This window comes from Nerophis lumbriciformis, linkage group LG18 (assembly GCF_033978685.3).
Source record: "Nerophis lumbriciformis linkage group LG18, RoL_Nlum_v2.1, whole genome shotgun sequence".
NCBI classification, from domain to species: domain Eukaryota; kingdom Metazoa; phylum Chordata; class Actinopteri; order Syngnathiformes; family Syngnathidae; genus Nerophis; species Nerophis lumbriciformis.
Genome location: NC_084565.2, coordinates 18146198 through 18170000, shown reverse-complemented (window position 1 = coordinate 18170000; position 23803 = coordinate 18146198). Strand labels below are relative to the sequence as shown.

General features: G+C 42.4%; 1 protein-coding gene across 3 annotated transcripts in view; it reads left to right on the top strand.

The window, feature by feature from the left end:
• ttc39a (tetratricopeptide repeat domain 39A) overlaps nt 1-23803 on the top strand; it is a 98526-nt gene that overhangs the window by 15366 nt on the left and 59357 nt on the right. Inside the window, exon 1 of one of the 3 annotated variants that reach the window (XM_061977769.2) lies at nt 5826-5872. The exons of the other annotated variants lie outside the window; for them this stretch is intronic. Within the exon in view, the coding sequence (XP_061833753.1) occupies nt 5841-5872 (32 nt within the window). The 5' untranslated portion in view covers nt 5826-5840. Of the gene's footprint in view, nt 1-5825; nt 5873-23803 lie in introns of those variants that run through there. 3 annotated transcript variants of the gene reach the window in all.

Below are 23803 nucleotides of genomic sequence, written 5' to 3'. Positions count from 1 at the left end.
TGTGATTTTTTCCCACACATACATATATTGCGCTCTACTACAGTATCGAGCACTATTTTTTGGATAACCTTATTAAGACATACACTCCGCTCCAAATTGACATTTGTTGAGCACTGTACGACGATCAGAAATGGAAAAATTCAACATCGACTACTCCACGAAGAACATTCCCATACCCGCGCAGAATGACTACAAGCTAAGGCTCATAGAAAAGACGGAACACTTCCTAAGAAGGATGCGGTGGAAAGCACATTTTTTCCTCCACCCTGAAACAAAAGGAATGCAAAAGGAAACTTACGGATTCAAATCTACCAAGAACCCACCCACAGTTGAGGAACTAAAGGATTTTGAGAACGACATGCTCAAAATGATACAATCAGTCAAATTCAAGCCAATCCGCAACCCACTCCTCACCAAGCTGAAAAATGACGAGGAGCGCATCAAGAAAGTAAACAACCTCATCATAGCTGCCGATAAAACCACAAACTTCTACAGAATGGACATACCAGAACACCACACCTTACTGGACAGAAGCATCACCAAATCATACAAAAAAGCGCAACCCAACACCTTACAGAACATCCACCTGGAAAATAAAAGGATCGCGGCTGAACTGGACATTGAGGACAGGGTGGACGCCACAGCCAACAAGGAAGCCTTCATCACATTGAAGGACCACAAACCCAACTTCGCAAATAACCCAACATGCCGACTAATAAACCCAACTAAATCTGAAATAGGAAAAATCAGCAAAATAATCCTGGACAGAGTCAACACAAAAATCAAGGACAAAACACCACTCAACCAATGGAGAAATACAGCAGCAGTAATCAAATGGTTCAACAACATCCAAGACAAACAACAGCACAACTTTATCTCCTTTGATATCGAGGAATTTTACCCTTCCATCACGCAAGACCTACTGACTCAAGCACTAGACTTCGCCTCAGACTACGACTCAATCACAGGCAATGAAAGAAACATCATCATCCACACAAAAAACTCCATTCTCATCCACAACAGTACACCATGGCAAAAAAAGAACAATGCAACATTTGACGTCACTATGGGAAGTTTTGACGGAGCAGAAACGTGTGAACTCGTTGGGAGTTTCCTCCTCTCCCAGCTCGCTAGCCTCAATCTGAACCTTGGTATTTACCGTGATGACGGACTGGCAGTGTGCCGCGCCTCGCCAAGGAGCAGCGAGAATACCAAGAAGCGCATATGCCAAATTTTCAAAGAGAACGGCCTACGGATCACGATTGAAGCCAACAAGCAAACCGTCAACTTCCTTGACGTCACTTTCAACCTGAGAAATAACAGCTACCAACCATTCACGAAACCCAACACAACACTCCAATACGTGCACCATGACAGCAACCATCCACCCACCACCACGAAAAGAATACCTACCGGAATCAATAAAAGGCTATCGATGCTGTCATCTAGCAAAGCTGAATTTGACCAAGCAACCCCCCCGTACCAAAAAGCCCTTGATGAAAGCGGATACAATTTCACCCTCACCTATGAACCCACGCCAGGAAACCAGCCAAAAAAGAACGGAAAACGGAACGACATCATCTGGTACAACCCCCCATACAGCAAAAATGTCTCAACGAACATTGGACACAAATTCCTCAATCTGATTGACAAACACTTTCCCAAAGACAACATCCTAAGAAAAGTATTCAACAAGAACAACATTAAATTGAGCTACAGCTGCATGAACAATATACGACAAATCATCTCAAACCACAACAAAACAATTGCAAATGAGCCGTCGGCCCTCAGACAGAACGACTCCAAAACCAACAAAGGATGTAATTGTCGAAAGAAACCTGATTGCCCTCTCAACGGGGGGTGCTTACAAACATCAGTTGTCTACCAATCTAAGGTAATACGCAAGGACATTAACACATCCGACACATATGTAGGATTAACCGAGGGAGAATTCAAAACCAGATGGAACAATCACAAGGCTTCTTTCAGGAACAAAAACCTGCGAAATACCACAGAACTCAGCAAACACATTTGGGACCTCAAAGACAATAATGTTGAATATTCAATAACATGGCAAATTCTTGCATCCAGCACACCTTACAATAGTGGTAATAAAAGATGCAACCTATGCTTGAAAGAGAAACTGTTTATTATTTACCGTCCAGACCTGTCATCCCTCAACAAGCGCAGCGAAATTGTAACAGCATGCCGCCATAGACGGAAACACCTCCTAGGTAACACATGAGCCAATCACCACGCCCCTAGGCCAGCCTGTACCCACCCACTCTGTGCCCTATATAAACCATGGTATGCGAATGCTCCCATTAAAATCTCCTGACGATTGAGGGTACCCCCCCTCATGAAACAGGCCTGTAGAGATGAAATAGTCTTGTGATTTTTTCCCACACATACATATATTGCGCTCTACTACGGTATCGAGCACTATTTTTTGGATAACCTTATTAAGACATATATATATATATATATATATATATATATATATATATATATATGTGTATATTTGTATATGTATATATATATATATATATATATATATATATATATATATATGTCACGAGGGAGGTGCTGGACATTGAGTCCGAGTGGACCATGTTCCGCACCTCTATTGTCGAGGCGGCAGATTGGAGCTGTGGCCGCAAGGTAGTTGGTGCCTGTCGTGGCGGTAATTCTTGAACCCGTTGGTGGACACCGGCGGTGAGGGATACCGTCAAGCTGAAGAAGGAGTCCTATCGGGTTCTTTTGGCTCATGGGACTCTGGAGGCAGCGGACAGGTACCGACAGGCCAAGCGGTGTGCAGCTTCAGCGGTTGCAAAGGCAAAAACTCGGACATGGGAGGAGTTCGGGGGAAGCCATGGAAAACAACTTCCGGACGGCTTCGAGGCGATTCTGGACCACCATCCGCCGCCTCAAGAAGGGGAAGCAGTGCACTGTCAACACTGTGTATGGTGCGGATGGTGTTCTGCTGACCTTGACTGCGGATGTTGTGGATCGGTGGAGGGAATACTTCAAAGACCTCCTAAATCCCACCAACACGTCTTCCTATGAGGAAGCAGTGCCTGGGGAATCTGTGGTGGGCTTTCCTATTTCTGGGGCTGAGGTTGCTGAGGTAGTTAAAAAGCTCCTCGGGGGCAAGGCCCCGGGGGTGGATGAGATCCGCCCGGAGTTCCTTAAGGCTCTGGATGCTGGGGCTGTGTTGGTTGACAAGACTCTGCAGCATCGCGTGGACATCGGGGGCGGTACCTCTGGATTGGCAGACCGGGGTGGTGGTTCCTCACTTTAAGAAGGGGAACCAGAGGGTGTGTTCCAACTATCATGGGATCCCGGTAAGGTTTATTCAGGTGTACTGGAGAGGAGGCTACGCCGGATAGCCGAACCTCGGATTCAGGAGGAACAGTGTGGTTTTCGTCCTGGTCGTGGAACTGTGGACCAGCTCTATACTCTCGGCAGGGTCCTTGAGGGTGCATGGGAGTTTGCCCAACCAGTCTACATGTGCTTTGTGGACTTTGAGAAGACATTCGATCGTGTCCCTCGGGAAGTCCTGTGGAGAGTGCTCAGAGAGTATGGGGTATCGTACTGTCTGATTGTGGCGGTCCGCTCCCTGTACGATCAGTGTCACAGCTTGGTCCGCATTGCCGGCAGTAAGTCGGACACGTTTCCAGTGAGGGTTGGACTCCGCCAAGACTGCCCTTTGTCACCGATATATATATATATATATATATATATATATATATATATATATATATATATATATATATATGTATATGTATATATATATATATATATATATATATATATATATATATATATATATATATATATATATATATATATATATATATATATATCATTGACGTGCAGTCACTAGGAAAGAAAAAAAATTTGTTAAATTGTTATATGTATCCAGTGATTATACTATAAAGTTATTTTCCATTTAACTTCACCAGTTTTAGATTATTTTTATTAAAAATCGCTGAATTTTCACATTTGCCGTTCAAATACTGAGAAGAGACGGTGCGGTGATCAGCAGCCAGTTGAGGCATGTCACTCAGTTGTGCCTCAACATGGATTGCGGACTCGGCTAACTGCTGGCCTGCTGTGCAGGGAGACTGTATTGCTATATGAACTATATTATACATTTCCATAGTTTAGTTAGCTGAGGTATATAATGTACAGTGTATTTTGTCAACAACTGTATGTGTGTAACGTATTTATTGTGCTGAGCGATCATAAAACGGCTGCAAAAGACGCACTGGCTGAGGCTCGCAGTAATCCCGCCTCCTGCACCCCCGCCGTAGAATGCACCCCCTGACGGGAGTGTTATATCAACTAAAGCCCAGACTTAAACTTTCCACGTGCAAGATTGAATCTATTTAAAAAAGTTATTTCATAAGAAGCCAAAAAGTGCAAAAACAATAATGTTCGTGTTGGAGGAGTTGTGAATGACTGCAGGGCCACAACATTAGGTACACCTGCAGACTGCAGGTGTATCTAATTCACAACTCCTCCAACACGAACATTATTGTTTTTGCACTTTTTGGCTTCTTATTAAATAACTTTTGTAACCTATTTTTATGGGCTTTCCTCTTTGTGATGTTAAGTTCCTGTTATATCCATTCATTTTCTACCGTTTGTCCCGTTCGGGGTGCTGCATTTGGGCGGTAGGCGGGGTACACCCTGGACAAGTCGCCACCTCATCACATGGCCAACACAGATAAACAGACAACATTCACTCTCACATTCACACACTAGGGCCAATTTAGTGTTGTGTATATATATATATATATATATATATATATATATATATATATATATATATATATATATATATATATATATATATATATATATATATATATACTGCGGACGCTGTATCGATCCGTTGTGGTGAAGAAGGAGCTGAGCCGGAAGGCAAAGCTCTCAATTTACCGGTCGATCTACGTTCCCATCCTCACCTATGGTCATGAGCTTTGGGTTATGACCGAAAGGACAAGATCACGGGTACAAGCGGCCGAAATGAGTTTCCTTAGAGATAGGGTGAGAAGCTCTGCCATCCGGGGGGAGCTCAAAGTAAAGCCGCTGCTCCTCCACATCGAGAGGAGCCAGATGAGGTGGTTCGGGCATCTGGTCAGGATGCCACCCGAACGCCTCCCTAGGGAGGTGTTTAGGGCACGTCCAACCGGTAGGAGGCCACGGGGAAGACCCAGGACACGTTGGGAAGACTATGTCTCCCGGCTGGCCTGGGAACGCCTCGGGATCCCCCGGGAAGAGACTGGACGAAGTGGCTGGGGAGAGGAAAGTCTGGGCTTCCCTGCTTAGGTTGCTGCCCCCGCGACCCGACCTCGGATAAGCGGAAGAAGATGGATGGATGGATGGATGGAATCCAAATACAATACACACTCTAAATTTTGATGTGACAAGACTCGAACCCCAATTTGGCACAGCCTATTTAGTGTAAAAAACTACAGTGCTTGAATGTTGTGTCTCTCTCTCTGAGATATCTTTAAATAATATTTTAAAGGTTACGGTTTTGGTGGGTATAAGAGGAACTGAGTGTTGTACTCAGCACAGCCAACTAAGCATGTTTGTATTCTCCTTTGATGTAAGATAGTAATCCCAATCTTATTATAGTGTACTGGTGCTGTAGCTACTGTGAGTGGTTCCTTCTCTTTTTCCTCCTCCCATGCCCTCCCTCTATCACGGCCTGCCCTGCTGCTGCTGCTTCTTCTCCCATTGCTGGAGAAAAACACACAGTCCATTTACTCACTGCTGCTCGTCTGCATTCGTTTGCTGCTCCGTGCCACACACACAGTGTTTGCCACATGACAATGTCAGGAGAGCCTCTGTCGAACGGGTAAGAGACATCAACACTACTGCATGATGGCATGTCAGTTAGTTTTCTCTCATTTCAAGTGCTATCATGGAAACATTCCACATATTGGAGCGCAGGCATGTGGACAAACTTGCTGGAATAGTTTTTTTGGCGCTGTCTTGTGTCACATCTTGTGCTTTAGAGGCCTTTGAATCCCTAATAGGAGCGACCGTGGCAGTGGCAGCTTACAGGCAGGGTTTTAAAATCGATGCTGTTAACGCCCTGAGTGTGGGGACTTTGCGCAGAGGTGTTCATGTGAATCATTGTTGTGCTTACTAAGTGTTTTCATGTACGCACTTGCTTGAGTGATAATGATTGTCTTTGTGCAGAGGATCAGATGTAATGACTTGAAATGACACTGAATACAGTTACAGAGACCCGACCAATCCTTTATATATACAACTAAAAACACAGTTTGTATGTTCCCTCGTGACTGCGTGGGTTCCCTCCTGGTACTCCGTCCTCCTCCTACCTCCAAAGACATGCACCTGGGGTTAGGTTGATTGGCAATACTAAATTGGCCCTAGTGTGTGAATGTGAGTGTGAATGTTGTCCGTCTATCTGTGTTGGCCCTGCAATAAGGTGGCGACTTGTCCAGGGTGTACGCCGCCTTCCGCCCGAATGCAGCTGAGATAGGCTCTAGCACCCCCTCTCCTCTCCGCAACCCTGTAAGGGACAAGCAGTAGAGAATGGATGGATGGATGGTAGAGTATAACCTTTTATAAACCATGTATAAAGGTTGTATGGAAATTAGCCAAACAGATTTATCAAGATAAAAAGTAATCAAAGGAGTCAGACTGTGAAACAGACTTGATCGTAAATTTAAAACTTATGAGTCAATTTTTTCGTTTAAGAACAATGTTAAATAATCAATGTTACAAAAAATGACACTGGGGAGTCGTAGATCGACTTTATTTATGTATTTCTTTGTTTTGATGTCCTTAAATTGATAAGATGGCTGCATCCGACAGCTCAAATGATCTGGAACTGTATACAACTTTGTGTTGATAAAGGGCAGATATTATAAGTTTTACTTCTTTCTGCTCCTTTTAATTCATGCTAAATGCTGTTGTTGCATTTGTTTTTCAATGAATAATATAAATGATAAAATGAAAAAAATGAAATAAAACGCATGCACTGTACCGCACATGTACTCCACAATTGTAGCTAAAGGATTGTGTCTTGTTCCACATCCATATCTTTATTAAGTCAGTTGTTGGCCTGTGGAAACCAGTTGAGTTGGTTTCCAGTTATAAAGAACCAATTCATCTTTAAGCCACCTCTGCACACACCTTTTACCTTCATTGTAGTCTTTATGCCAAGTTATTAAACACAAAGTCCACTATGCTGTCTGGGCAGTTAATTGTGGCCTCAATTCAGCATTAAGGTTAGGTTTTGGCTCATGAAGGATAACGTTTATTGATATCTCTGCTTGAACACACTCACGGCAGGATGGCATAGACCACTGCCAAGGTCTCAAGATTATGGTCTGCGATAACAATCTGCTTTATTCAATCGATCAATCAATGAAAGTTGACTTATATAGCCCTAAATCACGACTGTCTCAAAGGGCTGCACAAGCCGCAAGGAAAATGTTAGATGTGTGAAAGTGAATTAGCATTTGGTGTCTTACTGCTTTTATACTTTAAGGGGTCATATTATGATTTTTTTTCTACATTTAAAACACTTAGTGTTCTTCGGTCAAAATTTTGCATGGATTATGTTTTACAGACCATCTTCAAGCCGTTTTCTGATCGTCTTTTCAGGATCCGCCGCTTTGTGTCATCACATTTCTAATTTAAATGCCTCCACCTCGAATGTGTCTTCTCCCCGCTATGTTGTATTTTTTTTAGTGCTTATACATTAAGGCCCAATCCCAATACACCCCCTCAACCTACTTTTAAGCCCTATCCTTACATTTTCCGCGTTCCCTTGAAGGTAGTGGTGTCCCAATGATTCTTTGCATGTAGGAGTAGGGAGTATGAATCTAGCCCTTCAGAGTGAGGCATTTCAGATGCTGACTCGCTCATGTAGGGCCGGAGAAAAATGCAGTATTTCTGCACAAGTTAAATAATATATTACATGTCAGTTTGAAAAGTTAGTTTGTAATGTTCGCCAACTACCCACGCTAGCTATCGTTAGGCTAAAATACTAAATAATAATACTAAAATACTAAAACTTTAAAGCTTGCAAATGTGAAAACATTAAGGTTACATACCTTCAAAACATTCACAAGAGACAACAGTCGTAGATGGCGGTTTCTTCTCCGTGTAGTTCTTCGTTTATTCATCAACCGAAAGGATCTCTGACGTTAACTCCATTGCTGTTGGGTTTGTTGTGTAATGGTGGGACTAGAGGGTTGTACAGTACACGGCTACTAATAAAGTACCACAGGAATTAAGAGAGATACTGCTGCCTTTGGAAAACACCCATAGTTATTTTTCATCCACATGTGCTGCCGTGCGGCGGTGACGTTGCTGAGCATGAAAGGCAATATGGAGGTATTTGGGCTTCAGAACTATCAGTAAAGCTGCAAGCTCTGCTTTAAAACATGCCTCACCAAATGTGTCAATACAGCATTACCACCGTTGCTTCAAATTGAGGTAAACATTTAAATAACAATCAGACCTGCACAAGGAGTTTAAAGCGTGGCAAGTAATATAGTTAACAGCTTCCCCCGTGCACGTATACAGTAGATACAAGACACGCAAACAGCTAGTTGGCTTGTTGAAAATTATTAGCGCAGTCCAAAAGAATGTGTGTTTTATATTATACTTGTCTTATCTGTGTATTTTTAACCTTGTTTTCAGTGTTTACTAATTATTGTATTTGTTTTAAAGCACAGCTCAATATTTGCAACCATAAATCATGAAGCATTTAATACAATGTCAATAAAGCTTTCTATTCTATTCTAACCTAATTCGAGATTATGGCGTGCTTTATCTAATATGTAAAATAATTGTAAACCGTTGTTTGAGAAGAAGATAAAACAATTACCGTATTTTTCGGACTATAAGTCGCAGTTTTTTTCATAGTTTGGCCGGGGGTGCGACTTATACTCAGGAGCGACTTATGTGTGAAATTATTAACACATTACCGTAAAATATCAAATAATATTATTTAGCTCATTCACGTAAGAGACTAGACGTATAAGATTTCATGGGATTTAGCGATTAGGAGTGACCGATTGTTTGGTAAACGTATAGCATGTTCTATATGTTATAGTTATTTGAATGACTCTTACCATAATATGTTACATTTACATACCAGGCACGTTCTCAGTTGGTTATTTATGCGTCAAATAACGTACACTTATTCAGCCTGTTGTTCACTATTCTTTATTTATTTTAAATTGCCTTTCAAATGTCTATTCTTAGTGTTGGGTTTTATCAAATAAATTTCCCCAAAAAATGCGACTTATGCTCCAGTGCGACTTATATATGTTTTTTTTCCTTCTTTATTATGCATTTTCGGCCGGTGCGACTTATACTCCGGAGCGACTTATACTCCGAAAAATACGGTACTTACAATGTCTGCGCTCACTGGGATGCCGGCTGATGGGATGTTGTTTATTTCTTGAGCTGCTAAATTCTAAATAATCCTCACTCATCAGATAAAAAAGGGCTTCCTAGCGATATTGTGTTGCATTTGAAGAGCGTCAGTATCAACTGTCAAGTTGGTAGCGTGTGGATTTCAAAGTTGACAAGCTTCCTGGCTTGGTGCCACAACCTTCAACTATATACAGGTGGGATACATGATTGTGTAACCTAGAATTAATGTATCCAAATTTAAAGGCAATACAGCAGCAGAAGCAGCTCAAGCTTCCTCTTGATTTTATGGCGGGCCGCAACTGACATTATTAGCAGCTCAAGCTGGCTAGTAGCTAGAAGGCGATCTGTCACAACACCAGAAGAGTAGTTCCTCGCTTTTAGCTCTAACAATAACAAATGCTTGGTTATTAATATGCAGGTCATGCCATGTAAATGGAGCGTTGTTGCCGGTTTTTGTATGTTTTTAGCAACAAAGACGAGGTAAAAGTGTATTTCCTGACAAGTATGCAGGAATATTAGGGCTACATTGAAAATGAAAATAAAAATTCTATAACAATAAGTCATATCATTCAAGCTGTAGAAAATGGATGGATGGATTTTTAAAATATGAATTTGAAACTTCAGAATTACCGTAGTTTCTTTAGAATAGTACAAAAATGATCTTTATGATAATAGAGTCACGCCCCGCCACACCGAAAGGGACAAGCGGTCGAAAATGGATGGATGGATGGTTAATAAAGTCACAAACTCAAAAACCAAGTTAGACTGTTGCCTTCAAGTTTGTGTGGGTGTTTTGATATTTGTTCATTTTAATTAGGACTTACAGTAGTTCTCATACCATTGGCTTAACGAATGCTTTTCTAGAACAAAAACAGTTATGTAATATTACAACATATTCTTGTAACAGCAGAAAAAAATTAATGTAAATCTGCAGCTTTCTAATTCTTCTAGCTTTTGTCGACAACCATTGTACAACATGGTCTAAAATGTATTGCACATGACTCCTATAATTATCCCGCTTATTAAACCATTAAGGAAATCTCCGTTCTCTATGGATGAGGGCATTGTCATGCCATGTCAATGTAGAAAAGAGCTTTCTTGTATTCTGTTGTTTTTCCTCCTTTTAATTCAGCCAACCCAACCCGTTGCTGGTCATATGGTGAGCACAGCAGTCATCCGCATGTTATTAGCCAATATTGCACCAGTGTTTGTGCTGCTTTTATAGGGTGTGTAGGCATGTATGAGTCCTTCTGTGTTGATAATAGACAGGAATGTAAAGTAAATGCTGTATATTAGTCATCACTGTTACACAGATTAGTTATATTTGGGTTTGTGAGGCCTCTGCTTTTCTATTCGTCTCCAGTCACCTTTATATTTGCTGTTGACATCCTCAAAAGGCCACACTCTCCTAAATTGAAGACAATTTTCCAATCTCATGTGATCAGTACGGTATCTTGAAAAAAAGAAGACACGGCACACAAAGCTGTGGTTTGTGGCTCGAGATCACAACAACCAAATTACAGCACAACACTTAGCGGACTGACATGCTGTACAAACTAAATGTATATGGAACTACAATGCTACTAATCCAACCAACAAATCGACAGATAAAACAGTTTAATGACAAAAAGAAGATAGGCACCGGTGCACCATCCCATAATGTTCATTGTTTTCACGCTGTGTGCTCAAATGAGGAAATAAAAGTGCCAATTAAATTCAGTCATCAGCCAGAGTAGGTGAATTGATAGAAGAATCGAAGCTTGTGCACATAGTGTAACTCCCTGCTATATGCTCCTCATGTGAGTGTCATGTGTTTGCAGTGACATAATCATTCAAGGGGCGGGGATTACATTCAAAAATCTCGCTTGAGTTTAATGATATGCATATAAACATAGACAGTGCATAAATACTTGGTAATTGGGCTTTAAAGGTTGACTTCCTCTGTTTACTTGATTTATAATGGGTAGAGAATCCACAGTCCTCAATCTTGAATGCCAATAATCAGTTAATCCAGTGGTTCCCAAATTTATTTCCGCAAACCCCTTTGGCACCACCCAAAAAAATATTTTGATATGTGATTGTTTGCATACAAAATGTGTATGTGTATTTTTAGAATCAAAACAGAAACATAATTATGTGTAAAGGTTATACTTCAACAAAAATATCAAAACACTTTTATTGTTAGTTATTGAGTATCTATAAGAGTTCATGTTTTTCTCTTTACGCCTTTTGCCCTATTTTTCCATTTTTTGTTTAATTTAATTTCTACAATGTGCTGAGGGGCTAAAAAAACAACTAGGCACGGCACCAAATGGCCTCACACCACACTTTGAATATTTCTGCTTTTACAGATTGTGTTCCTCAGGTGTGAGTGTGTGACTCACTGTGAGCAATCACAACTTAATTTAGCTTGCTAGCTTTCCACCACAAATGAATGATTGTTTTTCAAGAGAGAAGTAAAGTTAGAGTTTGTCAAATTAATTGATGCATTAAGCCACAACAGTCAGCCTTAACTGTAGGCATAGTAACTGCGGGAGCATTTGTCCCACCCCCAAAAATATACCGCAGAGTAGGGTTGTCCCGATACCATAATTTGGTACCGGTACCAAAATGTAAATCGATACTTTTCGATACTTTTCAAAATAAAGGGAACTACAAAAAATGTCAATATTGGCTTTATTTTCAAAGAAAATCTTACAATACAATAAACATATGTTTTCAATTGTACTCGAAGAACAATTTTAGAGGATTAAAATATAAATTAAATGGCATTAAACACATTGGGTTTTTCTTGTTGCTCTCAAAGAACAATTTACAATTTTCCTTTTTACATATAGTTTGCCATAATTAAAGGATTAGGTTAGAATATGATAAAAAGCTTTATTTACATTATATACAATTTTTCATGATTTATGATTGCCACTCCTGGTTGTGCTTTAAAAAAAAAAAAATTAGTAAGTACTAAAAACAAAACTATGGATAAATGTACCCAGATAAGCCATGTAGCAGGTAAAACACACTTTTGTTAAAGATAAAACTCAAATTGTAGCAATTTGTTAAAAAATATAGTCATTTCACTTGCATTAGTTGACTGCTAATTGGGCAGTTTTAACTCTGCTAATATTTGGCATCAATCTAAGCAGCTGTGTGCGCGTCTACATATCTACATATTATATATCTACATTTTATGTACCTAATGTTAAGTACCTATGTGTGCAAAGCAGAGGAGCTGTTAAATTATGAGAGTAGCGTACAGTATGTGTGTTTGTGAGAATGTCAACGTGTTGGCTAAGTGACATCATGGGTAGTGAGTGGGCGAGCAAAGAGAGAGAGGAGCGCGCGCACTGCGCAGTAAAGTTATGAATGGGTCCCGACGAAAACATGGACCTGAAGGACACGTCTGCCCTGTGCTCCTCTATTTCGGTCTGCACCGGAGCCGAACAGCAGTACAGGTGTAACAACAACATCATTACCTGTCACTGTTTAAGCTCCCTGTGCAGATCTGAATGCTTATTATTTCAATGTTTACCTAAGTTTGAAGCAAAGGTGGTAATACTAAATGCCACATTTGGCGAGGTGTGTTTTAAAGCAACACGTGAAGCGCGGCGCTTCCATGTTTAAAGCGCCACCTATACTGTTAGTTTTGAAGTCCAAATACCTCTATATTTCGTTTCACGCACACTCTTTATTAACCAGTAGAATTGTTGTTTTTTGCCATTCTTCCTCTTCAATATGTTATTGTATGCACTTTGTGTGTGCACCCTTGTCATGTGATTCGCGAGATCTCATAAAAGTCCGAGCTATTTCGTTGCACGGCGGAGCCGCAACCGAACAGGGGTGGTGATTACCGGACTCCGGATGGCAACCCCGTACCGCGGTTGCACTGTTTAGCCTCCGTTACACATCTAGTGGAAATCTGGAGTTAGTATGGCAGTGAGAGAGAGCCGGGGAGAGGGAAGAGAACAGGCTGCAGCGACACTCGTTGGGAATGTTGCCATGAATATTGCTTGTTTATAATGTCTTGCCGTTTGTTTGTATTTACATTTAAAAATTGTGTATTTTGTGTTAAGTCATCCTAATCTTAAAAAAAAGCAAAATGCCATCCATCCATCCATCCATCCATGTTCTACCGCTTGTCATACTTGCCAACCCTCCTGGATTTTCTGGGAGACTCCCGAAATTCAGCGCCTCTCCCGAAAACCTCCCGGGACAAATTTTCTCCCGAAAATCTCCCGAAATTCAGGCGGACCTGGAGGCCACGCCCCCTCCAGCTCCATGCGGACTTGGAGGGTCTGCATGGAGCAATGTTGTTGTAATATATTGAGTTGGAGGCAATAAACAGGTGAGGTGATGAAGTACGTCTCTTTACTGTAGACTTCAGAACATACTCACACACTTGACGTCAGGTGCGCAACACCACGTAAATCGTTGGTCAACCAAAAAGTAACCTCAGTACGCTATAGCCAACATTCACCAGGAGATGGCAACAGACAAACATAGATCACTCTATTACATTCCTCCCCTTTTAGAAATGTAGAAGTTACTTAAAAGAAATAAACAACCCAACCAAAAAATGCAGCAGCTCAATTAAAAAACTGTACTTAAGCCACATTCTTTTTTTTTTTTAGTACTGAACTCTTAACCCTCATTTGTAAACAATAACATGCTTATTATACAAACGGTATTTGTACACCTTTAACACAGATTTTTATACTGTCTTCAGAGATTCAGTTTTTTTGGTGGTACTCGAAACCTTTCTGGGTACCTGCGGATCACTGGTGGGGTTTTTGTTGTGGGTGATCTGGGTTCTGATGATGGCAACTCAGCAGCCCTTGAATCTGGTTCAATGATGAGACTAGTTTGTGTCTGACTCACTGATGGTCCTGGTGATGGAATTGAAACAGCACTGTCCAGTTGTACTGATGGCACATTTTCTGCAACTGGTGGAGACTAGATAACTGGCAGTCTCTCCATGTTTTCTCACCATGGTAACATGTGATCCACATGCACTGTGCATTGTCTCTGTCCGTCTTGATAGATAGATTGATATATATATATATATATATATATATATATATATATATATAAGAAAATACTTCACTTTCAGTAAATTCTAGCTATATATATATATATATATATATATATATATGAAATACTTGACTTGGTGAATTCTAGCTGTAAATATACTCCTCCCCTCTTAGCCACGCCCCCAACCACGCCCCCGCCCCACTCCGACCACGCCCCCCACCTCCCGAAATCGGAGGTCTCAAGGTTGGCAAGTATGCCGGGGGGTGCTGGAGCCTATCTCAGCTGCATTCAGGCGGTAGGCAGAGTACACACTGGACAAGTCGCCACCTCATCGCAGGGCCAACACAGATAGACAGACAACATTCACACTCACATTCACACACTAGGGGCAATTTAGTGTTGCCAATCAACCTATCCCCAGGTGCATGTCTTTGGAGATGGGAGGAAGCCGGAGTACCCGGAGGGAGAGAACATGCAAGCTCCACACAGAAAGATCCGGAGCCCGGGATTGAACTCAGGACCTTCGTATTGTGAGGCACATGCACTAACCCCTGTCCCAATGTGCTTCAAAATGCCACCATTGAAACAAATTTGAAACAGCAGCAGGACTAACTGTTATTTTAAAAAGAGTAACGTCAGTGTGACTAACGGTTACACTACAACACAAAGACAACACCTAAAAATACTTGATCATTTATCAACATGCTGTATATGACATTATACTAGATATACTGTAATGTGTATTAACAGTAGAATGATAGTACATAGAGTAGTGGGTCAATTAAAGTAATGAAAGGTGAAGAGACTGAGGAAGCGGAGGTGAGGTCATATAAATGAGTGAAATAATTAGGCTGCTATTACTTTTTAAATATTCAAACATGATAATAACGGAAGAGATGGGAGTGTCAAGTGGAGAATTCACAATCATATAGATTATAATAAGTAAGGAAAAAAGTTGATGACTGATATTTCAGGTAGATCTGTTAGGAACTGGTCAAGAGGGTGACCCCGGGATGCAGAGATGAGAGGCAAGTTTGAGTAACAAAAAGGGAATACATTTAATGAGTCCAAAAAGTGTAACAAAAAGCGATGGAGGCAGAAGTGCACTCCATGAAATACTCAAATGAAAACAGGTTCCTCAGTGGTTGGCAGGGGGAGAAGCCAGGGCACACTAGAACACAGGGTAAAGTCCTTGTTGCCTCAAGGAGGCTAGGAAAACAAACAGAACAACGTTAGGAATTACAGGACTAGGAAAAAACAACATACCAGGACTGACGAGGCGAAGCAGGCACGTGCACGTGGAAGGTGCAGGATAAATTAACCGACAAGAGCCAGCTGTGGGAGGTGAGCTTAAATAGTCCTCGGTGGAAATAGGTTGCAGGTGTGCCTTAGTGTCCGCCCCTTGCTGGAGACTAATGAGCTGCGGAAACACATCACAACACAAGAGAAGGCAGGGAAATAAAAACACAACAGTACTCCCCCCCTTAATGGACGCCACCTGGCGGCTTACCTGGCTTCTCTGGAAAACGATCATAAAATGTATTCAAAAGTGTAGGGTCTAAGATAAGGGAACGCGAGACCCAGGATCGGTCCTCGGGGCCGTAACCCTCCCAGTCCACCAGATACTGGAAACCCCTGCCCCTTCTCCTCACATCGAGAATGGCCTTGACAGAGAACGCCGGATGGCCATCAATAAGCCTGGGAGGTGGAGGAGGCACCTCTGGAGGGCTCAGGGGACTGGTGGAAACGGGCTTGATAAGAGAGACGTGGAATGAGGGATGTATCCTTAGGGAGTCGGGAAGGCGTAATTGAACGGCAGAGGGATTTATGATACGCTCAATGGAATAAGGACCAATAAATCTAGGCTGGAGTTTTCTTGAGTCCACTTGGAGAGGAAGATCCCGAGACGACAACCACACCTTCTGACCGGGCCTGTAGTCTGGTGCTGTGCTGCGGTGGCGGTTAGCGATGCGCTGGTTGCGCTCTGATGTGCGTAGCAGTGCAGAGCGGGTGTTGCGCCAGGCTTGATGTGCGCGGTGCAGGTGGGCCGCCACCGATGGGACAGCTACCTCCGATTCCAGAGAAGGAAAAGCGGGAGGTTGGTACCCGTAGGCAGAGTGAAAAGGTGACATGCCTGTAGCAGAGCTGATGAGCGTATTGTGAGCGTACTCTATCCACGGTAATCGATGCAGGGGCGAAGTGTCTTATCCTTCTTTTCCACAAAAAAGAACCCGGCGGCTAGTGGAGAGTTGGATGGACGGATAAGACCAGATGCAAGTGAAGTGGTGATATAGTCCTCTAGTGACTGTCTTTCGTGTCGTGAAATGTTGTATAAACGTGAAGAAGGGAGTGTAGCACTAGGGAGGAGATCAATACCGCAATCGTAGGGACGGTGTGGAGGTAACGACAAGGCTCGATCTTTGCTAAAAACGTCTTTAAGGTCGTGATAAGCAGTGGGCACCACCGACAAATCAATGACCTCCTCGGTGACGACACGCGATGACCCTGTGCGAGGGCATGCGGACCGCAGACAATGAGAATGACAAAAAATACCCCAGTTAATTATTGTAGCTTTAGTCCAGTTAATATGGGGGTTGTGTTTAGATAACCAGGTAAGCCCAAGCACAACCGGAGCAGAACGAGAGGGAATTACCAGAAAAATTATTGATTCAAAATGGTTACCAGATAATTGGAGAGATAATGGAAGGGTATGATGGATAACAGTCGCCAGGTGGCCCCCGTCTAGGGATCGGACCACTTTTGGTTTATGTAACTTAGCAACGGGTATAGAAAAACGCTTAATTACGGACTCATCGATGAAATTATCGTCAGCACCCGAATCAATAAGAGCCCTAATGTCCAATTCCTGGTCTTTATCCCAGGTAAGCGTACCCGAGATTTGAAGTCTGGACAGCGTCTGATCTGTAGCTGACTGTAGAGGAGCAGGGTCGGTCGCTGGGGGAAGTGACGCTGGAATGCAGTGAGGCGGCGCCGCTTGAGTACGCAGATGAGGCGACGCTTGGGTGCGCAGAGGAGGCGACGCTTGGGTTCGCAGAGGAGGCGACGCTTGGGTTCGCAGAGGAGGCGACGCTTGGGTTCGCAGAGGAGGCGACGCTTGGGTGCGCAGAGGAGGCGACGCTTGGGTGCGCAGAGGAGGCAACGCTTGGGTGCGCAGAGGAGGCAACGCTTGGGTGCGCAGAGGAGGCGACGCTTGAGTGCGGCGGCGGTCAGGACGATGAGGACAGTGGGAGATGTGATGCTCCGCCTTGCCGCAATATAAACACAGCTGGAGACGAAGGCGACGATCTCGCTCAGCTGGAGAGAGACGATTTCCACCGAGCTGCATTGGTTTCTCTTCCAGTGATATCGGCAGGGCATCGACACTGGGTATCGGTGTGAATGCTTGATGCGCCTCGTGGCCACTCCTACTATGCTTCAAGGAGCGGAGTTCCTGGCGTTGGAAACTCTCTCTCTCCCAATCAACGAGGCGATTTTCAATCCTCACCGCCAGAGCGACTAGCTCGTCGAGGCTGTCGGGAGTTTTGAGCGGGATCATATGTTTTCGGACTCGATCAGCCAGACCGAGGGAAAAAACGTCCACCAATGCGGAAGTAGGCCATCCGCTCTCAGCTGCGAGCCTTCGGAATTCGATGGCGAAGTCTGTGACGTTCCGCTGTCCTTGCTGTAGACGAAGTAATGCCCGCGCTGCTTCACGTCCTGGTCTTTCGCGCTGGAAAATGTTCTCCATGGCTTTGGCAAAAGCGGCATACGAGGCACATACGGGGGATTGACGTGTCCATTCCGCGGTGGCCCAGGCGGAAGCCCGGCCACTCATATGGGACAAAACAAAAGCCACACGAGCCTTTTCAGTGTAAAAAGAAGTGGGCAATAGTTCAAAAAAGATTTCACACTGGGTGAGGAAGGACCGCACGTCACCTGACTCGCCGGAGAATCGCTCGGGCTTGGAGAGTGGTGGACACGTAGTAGGAGAGGTTTCGTCAGGCAGCAGAATATCTGCGGGTCGAGGATGGCTCAGCGGTACTGCTGGGTCGGCCGGGGGGGAAGACATCACCTGCAGCGCGGTGAGTACACTTCCCAGCTTTGTCTCCAAGATATTAAGGCGAGCGTTCTGGCGTTCCGCCATGGCGTTGACGCTGGCCCCAAGCACGCCAAACTGTTCTTCCTGTTGGCCTAGTCTCTTGGCCTGTTGGTCAAGAGATCTTATGACCGGGTCGATCTCTGCGAGGTCCATGATGTGGTCGGTTAATATGTTAGGAACTGGTCAAGAGGGTGACCCCGGGATGCAGAGATGAGAGGCAAGTTTGAGTAACAAAAAGGGAATACATTTAATGAGTCCAAAAAGTGTAACAAAAAGCGATGGAGGCAGAAGTGCACTCCATGAAATACTCAAATGAAAACAGGTTCCTCAGTGGTTGGCAGGGGGAGAAGCCAGGGCACACTAGAACACAGGGTAAAGTCCTTGTTGCCTCAAGGAGGCTAGGAAAACAAACAGAACAACATTAGGAATTACAGGACTAGGAAAAAACAACATACCAGGACTGACGAGGCGAAGCAGGCACGTGCACGTGGAAGGTGCAGGATAAATTAACCGACAAGAGCCAGCTGTGGGAGGTGAGCTTAAATAGTCCTCGGTGGAAATAGGTTGCAGGTGTGCCTTAGTGTCCGCCCCTTGCTGGAGACTAATGAGCTGCGGAAACACATCACAACACAAGAGAAGGCAGGGAAATAAAAACACAACAAGATCTTTCTAGTACATTTAATCTAATAATTATTAGGAATGGGAATTGATAAGATTTTTACAGTTGTGATTTCATTTTCAAATCTACTTAATGATTTGGTTCTTTATTGGTTCTCTTATTGATTCTTATTTGGAAAAAAAAGAGAACAAAAAGGTGGATTAGCATCAAGCGGTAGAAAATGGATGGATGGATTACCTTACAAAGACAACAGTGAGGTCTTTGTCCCTTTCAGGGTCGCTTCTGTAGAAAAAGAAAACATGTGGAAATTATGCAAGAATGTATATTTAGTAACAATTTCTAAACTTTTATGAATATTTTGTCATCTCCCGAGAAAATATACTGGTGAAACTCAAAATATTAGAATGGTTTGTTAATGATAAAGTTATTATAAGCGCTAACACAGACAAACTATTTATAGCGACGTCGTGATCATGTCGTGTATATGTTTACATCATCGAGTGGTCTGCTGCTTTCTCGCTTCCCTGCTCCCTGTTAGTTTATTGTAGATCATAAATCATGCATCTCACCTGGACAGAAGGTGGCTGAGAATATAATCCGACAAGTTGCGACACTTTGAATGCCATTTATGACATGGAACTGGCGAGAACGACACAAAAAGCGCTTGTTATCCCCGCCCTCACCGTGTTTCTTCACAAGGATTATGAGATATTTTTCATCTAAATGGAAATATATGAACATCCTAGCAGTCGGCATCCTAATGACACCGGACCTTGCACAGTAAGTGATGTTTTATTATGTTTGTTGGCTCTCATAAAGTCTGCATTGAGCAGAAATCAATGATGAAGAACAAAAAAAGCAAACATGATGCGTTTTTGAAATTAATGCACCGCGTATGCTTAAAATGATCAAAATACGGAACTAATAAATGCTATTATAAATATTGTTACTACATTACATATACACTTAATATACTTCACTACATTATGTATATAAAACCCTAATGGAGGCGTTTTTATGTTTTTTAGGGCCTCTATATTGGCTCCAATTGGCTCCATTGTAAGCGGACTTCTGATCGAATTTATTTAATATTTCGAATGCATGAAAAAAAAACCCATCCGTCTTCATATCTTTCATAACGATTGTGAACGATAGGCAAAATTCCACAAAAATAGCAGTTCCACTTTAACACACTTATGCGTGTGTACATCTAAATGCTTTTTAACTTGTTTAGCTTTATGCTATCAGATGCTACTAATACTCTGAGGTACAATTTTGATATGATGTCTGATAAAAGCTTTTAAACACAGTTTGTTTACTCGTCTAGATCGCAATTTACCTGCTGGAATGCGTGCTGCGTGCACATGACCAAGTTGCTCAAAGCATGCGTGGTCACGTGCAGGACGCCGCAAAAGCATATCATTAGTTTTAGGGACACACAACCCACTTTGGGAACCTCTGAATTAATCAATGACCTGGTTGCTTGCAGAGAAATGTTTTTTAAACACATTTTATGGAATGAGAATAACTCTGAATGTTCTAAACTCCTGTTTGAATAATGTTTGAATAATGCAACCCAAACACTTGTACCATAATGTAGGTCTATGTGGGTGGAAGGGATGTAACGATTACCGATGTAATGACAAACTGTGGCAAAATTCTGGACAGTTAGTATTACCGTTTCAGATTTTAATTATCATAAAGCTCTCAGTTGGGATAAAATGCTTCAATTTTCATTATGTTGCTTTGATTGATTGTTAAATGAGTGCAACTAATAAAAAGTGATCAAAAATGGACCACATGGAGTGCCCGGAACTTTAAATATGCGGACATAGTTTCCACACGGCCGCTGCACATGACAATAGCGGATAGTTTTTTTAAGGGGTCATGTAATGGTTTTTTTTCTACATTTAAAACTCTTCCTTCTGTTCTAAAATATATGTAATGGTGGCTTTTTGTTGATGTTTTGCATAGATTTTGTTTTACAAACCATCTTTAAGTCACTTTCTGACTGGCTCTTCATAATGCGCCATTTTGTGGGCGGGATTAAATTACGTGCAAAAGTCCTCCTCAAGCCCAAGCCTGCTTTGACTACATCTTCATCCCGTCAGCCATGTTGTAGTTTTTAGCGCTCCCATATCGAGTCGACTGACAGATATAAGTTAGAAATATACCCTACTATACACTACCGTGGAGGATTTTAGCATGTATTATGAGCCAGTCTACCCCACGACAAGAGGATAGGGGAAAATAAGGGATGTATTGACTACAACTAGATAGAAATGGCAGACTTGGGCAAAGCTCTTCGGGTAAACCTCTACCATATATGGAAATAGCCGCTGACCTAACTTGGGCAAAATACGTCATTAAAGTCTCAAATTCAAACAGCTCGTTTTGGAGCAAGAAAAGGGCAAGATTGTTTTATAAATATTTACTCCATGCCTCCATGGTTTGATTTAAAATTTTAACGACTTATTGGAATCCCAAATACAAAAAAACAGGTACTACCAGAGATAAAAGTTGGTTTTGCATGATAGGGCCCCTTCACTGTTTTATTAATGCACCAATGGTAAAAGTGGAATTGAAATGTTGATGAGTACATTTGTTAGAAAAAAATAATGAAGGTTATAGCAAACAGATAATTTTTTGTTTATTTCAACTATTTCTCCTAAATTACGCATTGATTTTAGCAGACTATACCTTGCCCGTGCGTATTGTTAGCTATCATTGAATGTATAGACTATCATAACAACAACATGACTGCAAATTTTTATTTGCTTCTCGGGCACTGCTTTTCTGCTCACTGCTTTTGCGTGTAGACGAGACAGCGATGAGTGACAAGCCTGGACATCAGACAAATTTCTCGAGCCGACGATCAATTTTTATTCAATATAATTACTAAAAGGGAAAACTGTAGACATTTTAAACATGTTTGTTATGGTTTGCAGAGGGAGATGACGGCAACTGACACCAGAGGGTCGTAATGTTCAATGATTTATTATATATATTAACCATATATATATAATAATCAAACAATACAAATAAACTATAGAATGGTGTGTGTCAAAAATCCAAGTGTGTATGGTGTAAGACTATGTGTAGAATTTAACTGAAGTGTGTGTTACCAAGTGTTGAACGAGAGAAGAGGAAGTCCAGGGGAAGAGAGAGATCCGTGTCCAAGCGGGAGGTCGAGATCCAAGGGGCAGTCCGAGAAGCAGGGGAACGACGACGAGGAATGACGAGACACACAGCAACGTCAAACACAGGAACGGAGGTCTGCAGTAGGATGACACGACAATGAAACACGGAAGGGAAAACAGACAGAGAGCAGGATTGCATCAAGCAGGATGATTGTTTACGATACGCCAACAGAAGACTATACTCCGGCCAGCGATGGCAGGTTGTGCAGCTTTAAGAAGACAGCTCGATCATTAGAGGCAGATGCGCTGATTGCCAGTGAATGATTCCAGCTGGCGGCTGCCGTGGGCGTGTCCCAAGGTGCGACAAGCAGAGCGCAAGGATGAGGGCGCATTGGAATGCGCCCTGGCCGTGACAATGTTTTCTAAACCACTTACTGGTTAGCGCCTTGCATGGCAGCTCCCGCCATCAGTGTGTGAATGTGTGGGTGAATGGGTAAATGTGGAAATACTGTCAAAGCGCTTTGAGTACCTTGAAGGTAGAAAAGCGCTATACAAGTATAACCCATTTATCATTTATTTATTTACTATTGTTGTTATATGTTTGGTTTGAAAAACGACTAACAGTCCAAAATAGTAGGAATCCCCCAAGCAAGCATTCCATTCAGTTGTAAACAAATGGGACAAATGGCATTCTGGTCACTTTCTGGTCACCTTCTGTGAACAGAATATTTCTAACTCCTGTTATTTGTTGGAGGCTAAATTGCAGTCTTTTGGGAATGGTTGAAAGGATGGTGTTGGAAGTGGGAGACAGGTAGTGTCGCAGACCACCTCCTCTGTTCAGGGATGGTTTTTCAACCTTGACATAGATGGCTTCCCTCACTCCTCTTTTGTACCATCCGTCCTCCCTGTTCAGAATCTGTACATTTTGGTTCTCAAATTCACACTTCAACGACTGTCGTTGGCTTTGACAGTTAGGATTACTCGTTGGCATTAAAACAGTTGTTTTTGTCTCTACGATAGGGCGAAACCATCCTTGCCAAGGCACACCCTCCTGTTTTTTTGGGGTATAAATATTTGGGGTTTTGGCACCAACCGTTTGGACTAGATCTGACCAATCCTATGTCTATGAGCATGAACTGATGAAGTCTACTCGGATGAGTGGCGAAACGTCTTCTAAGACAAAAACAGTCCAGTTGCGAACGATTGAACACCCTGAGATGATACATTATTACTCTAGCCTAATGACTTTCAACGATGGTCACACCAAGACGCTGTTTTTATTATTTAACATTTTCCTATCTCACTACTCCCTACCCACTACTTGTACTCAGCTGACACCTGCAACTTCTTAATGCTCTTTTTTACTGAAAAAATTCACAATATTCACAAACACCTCTGCTGCACTTCAGTGCCTCTCTGCTCACCTGAACCTTCACCACATTGCCAGACATTTTCCAGTTTTGTACCCCCCGCTCT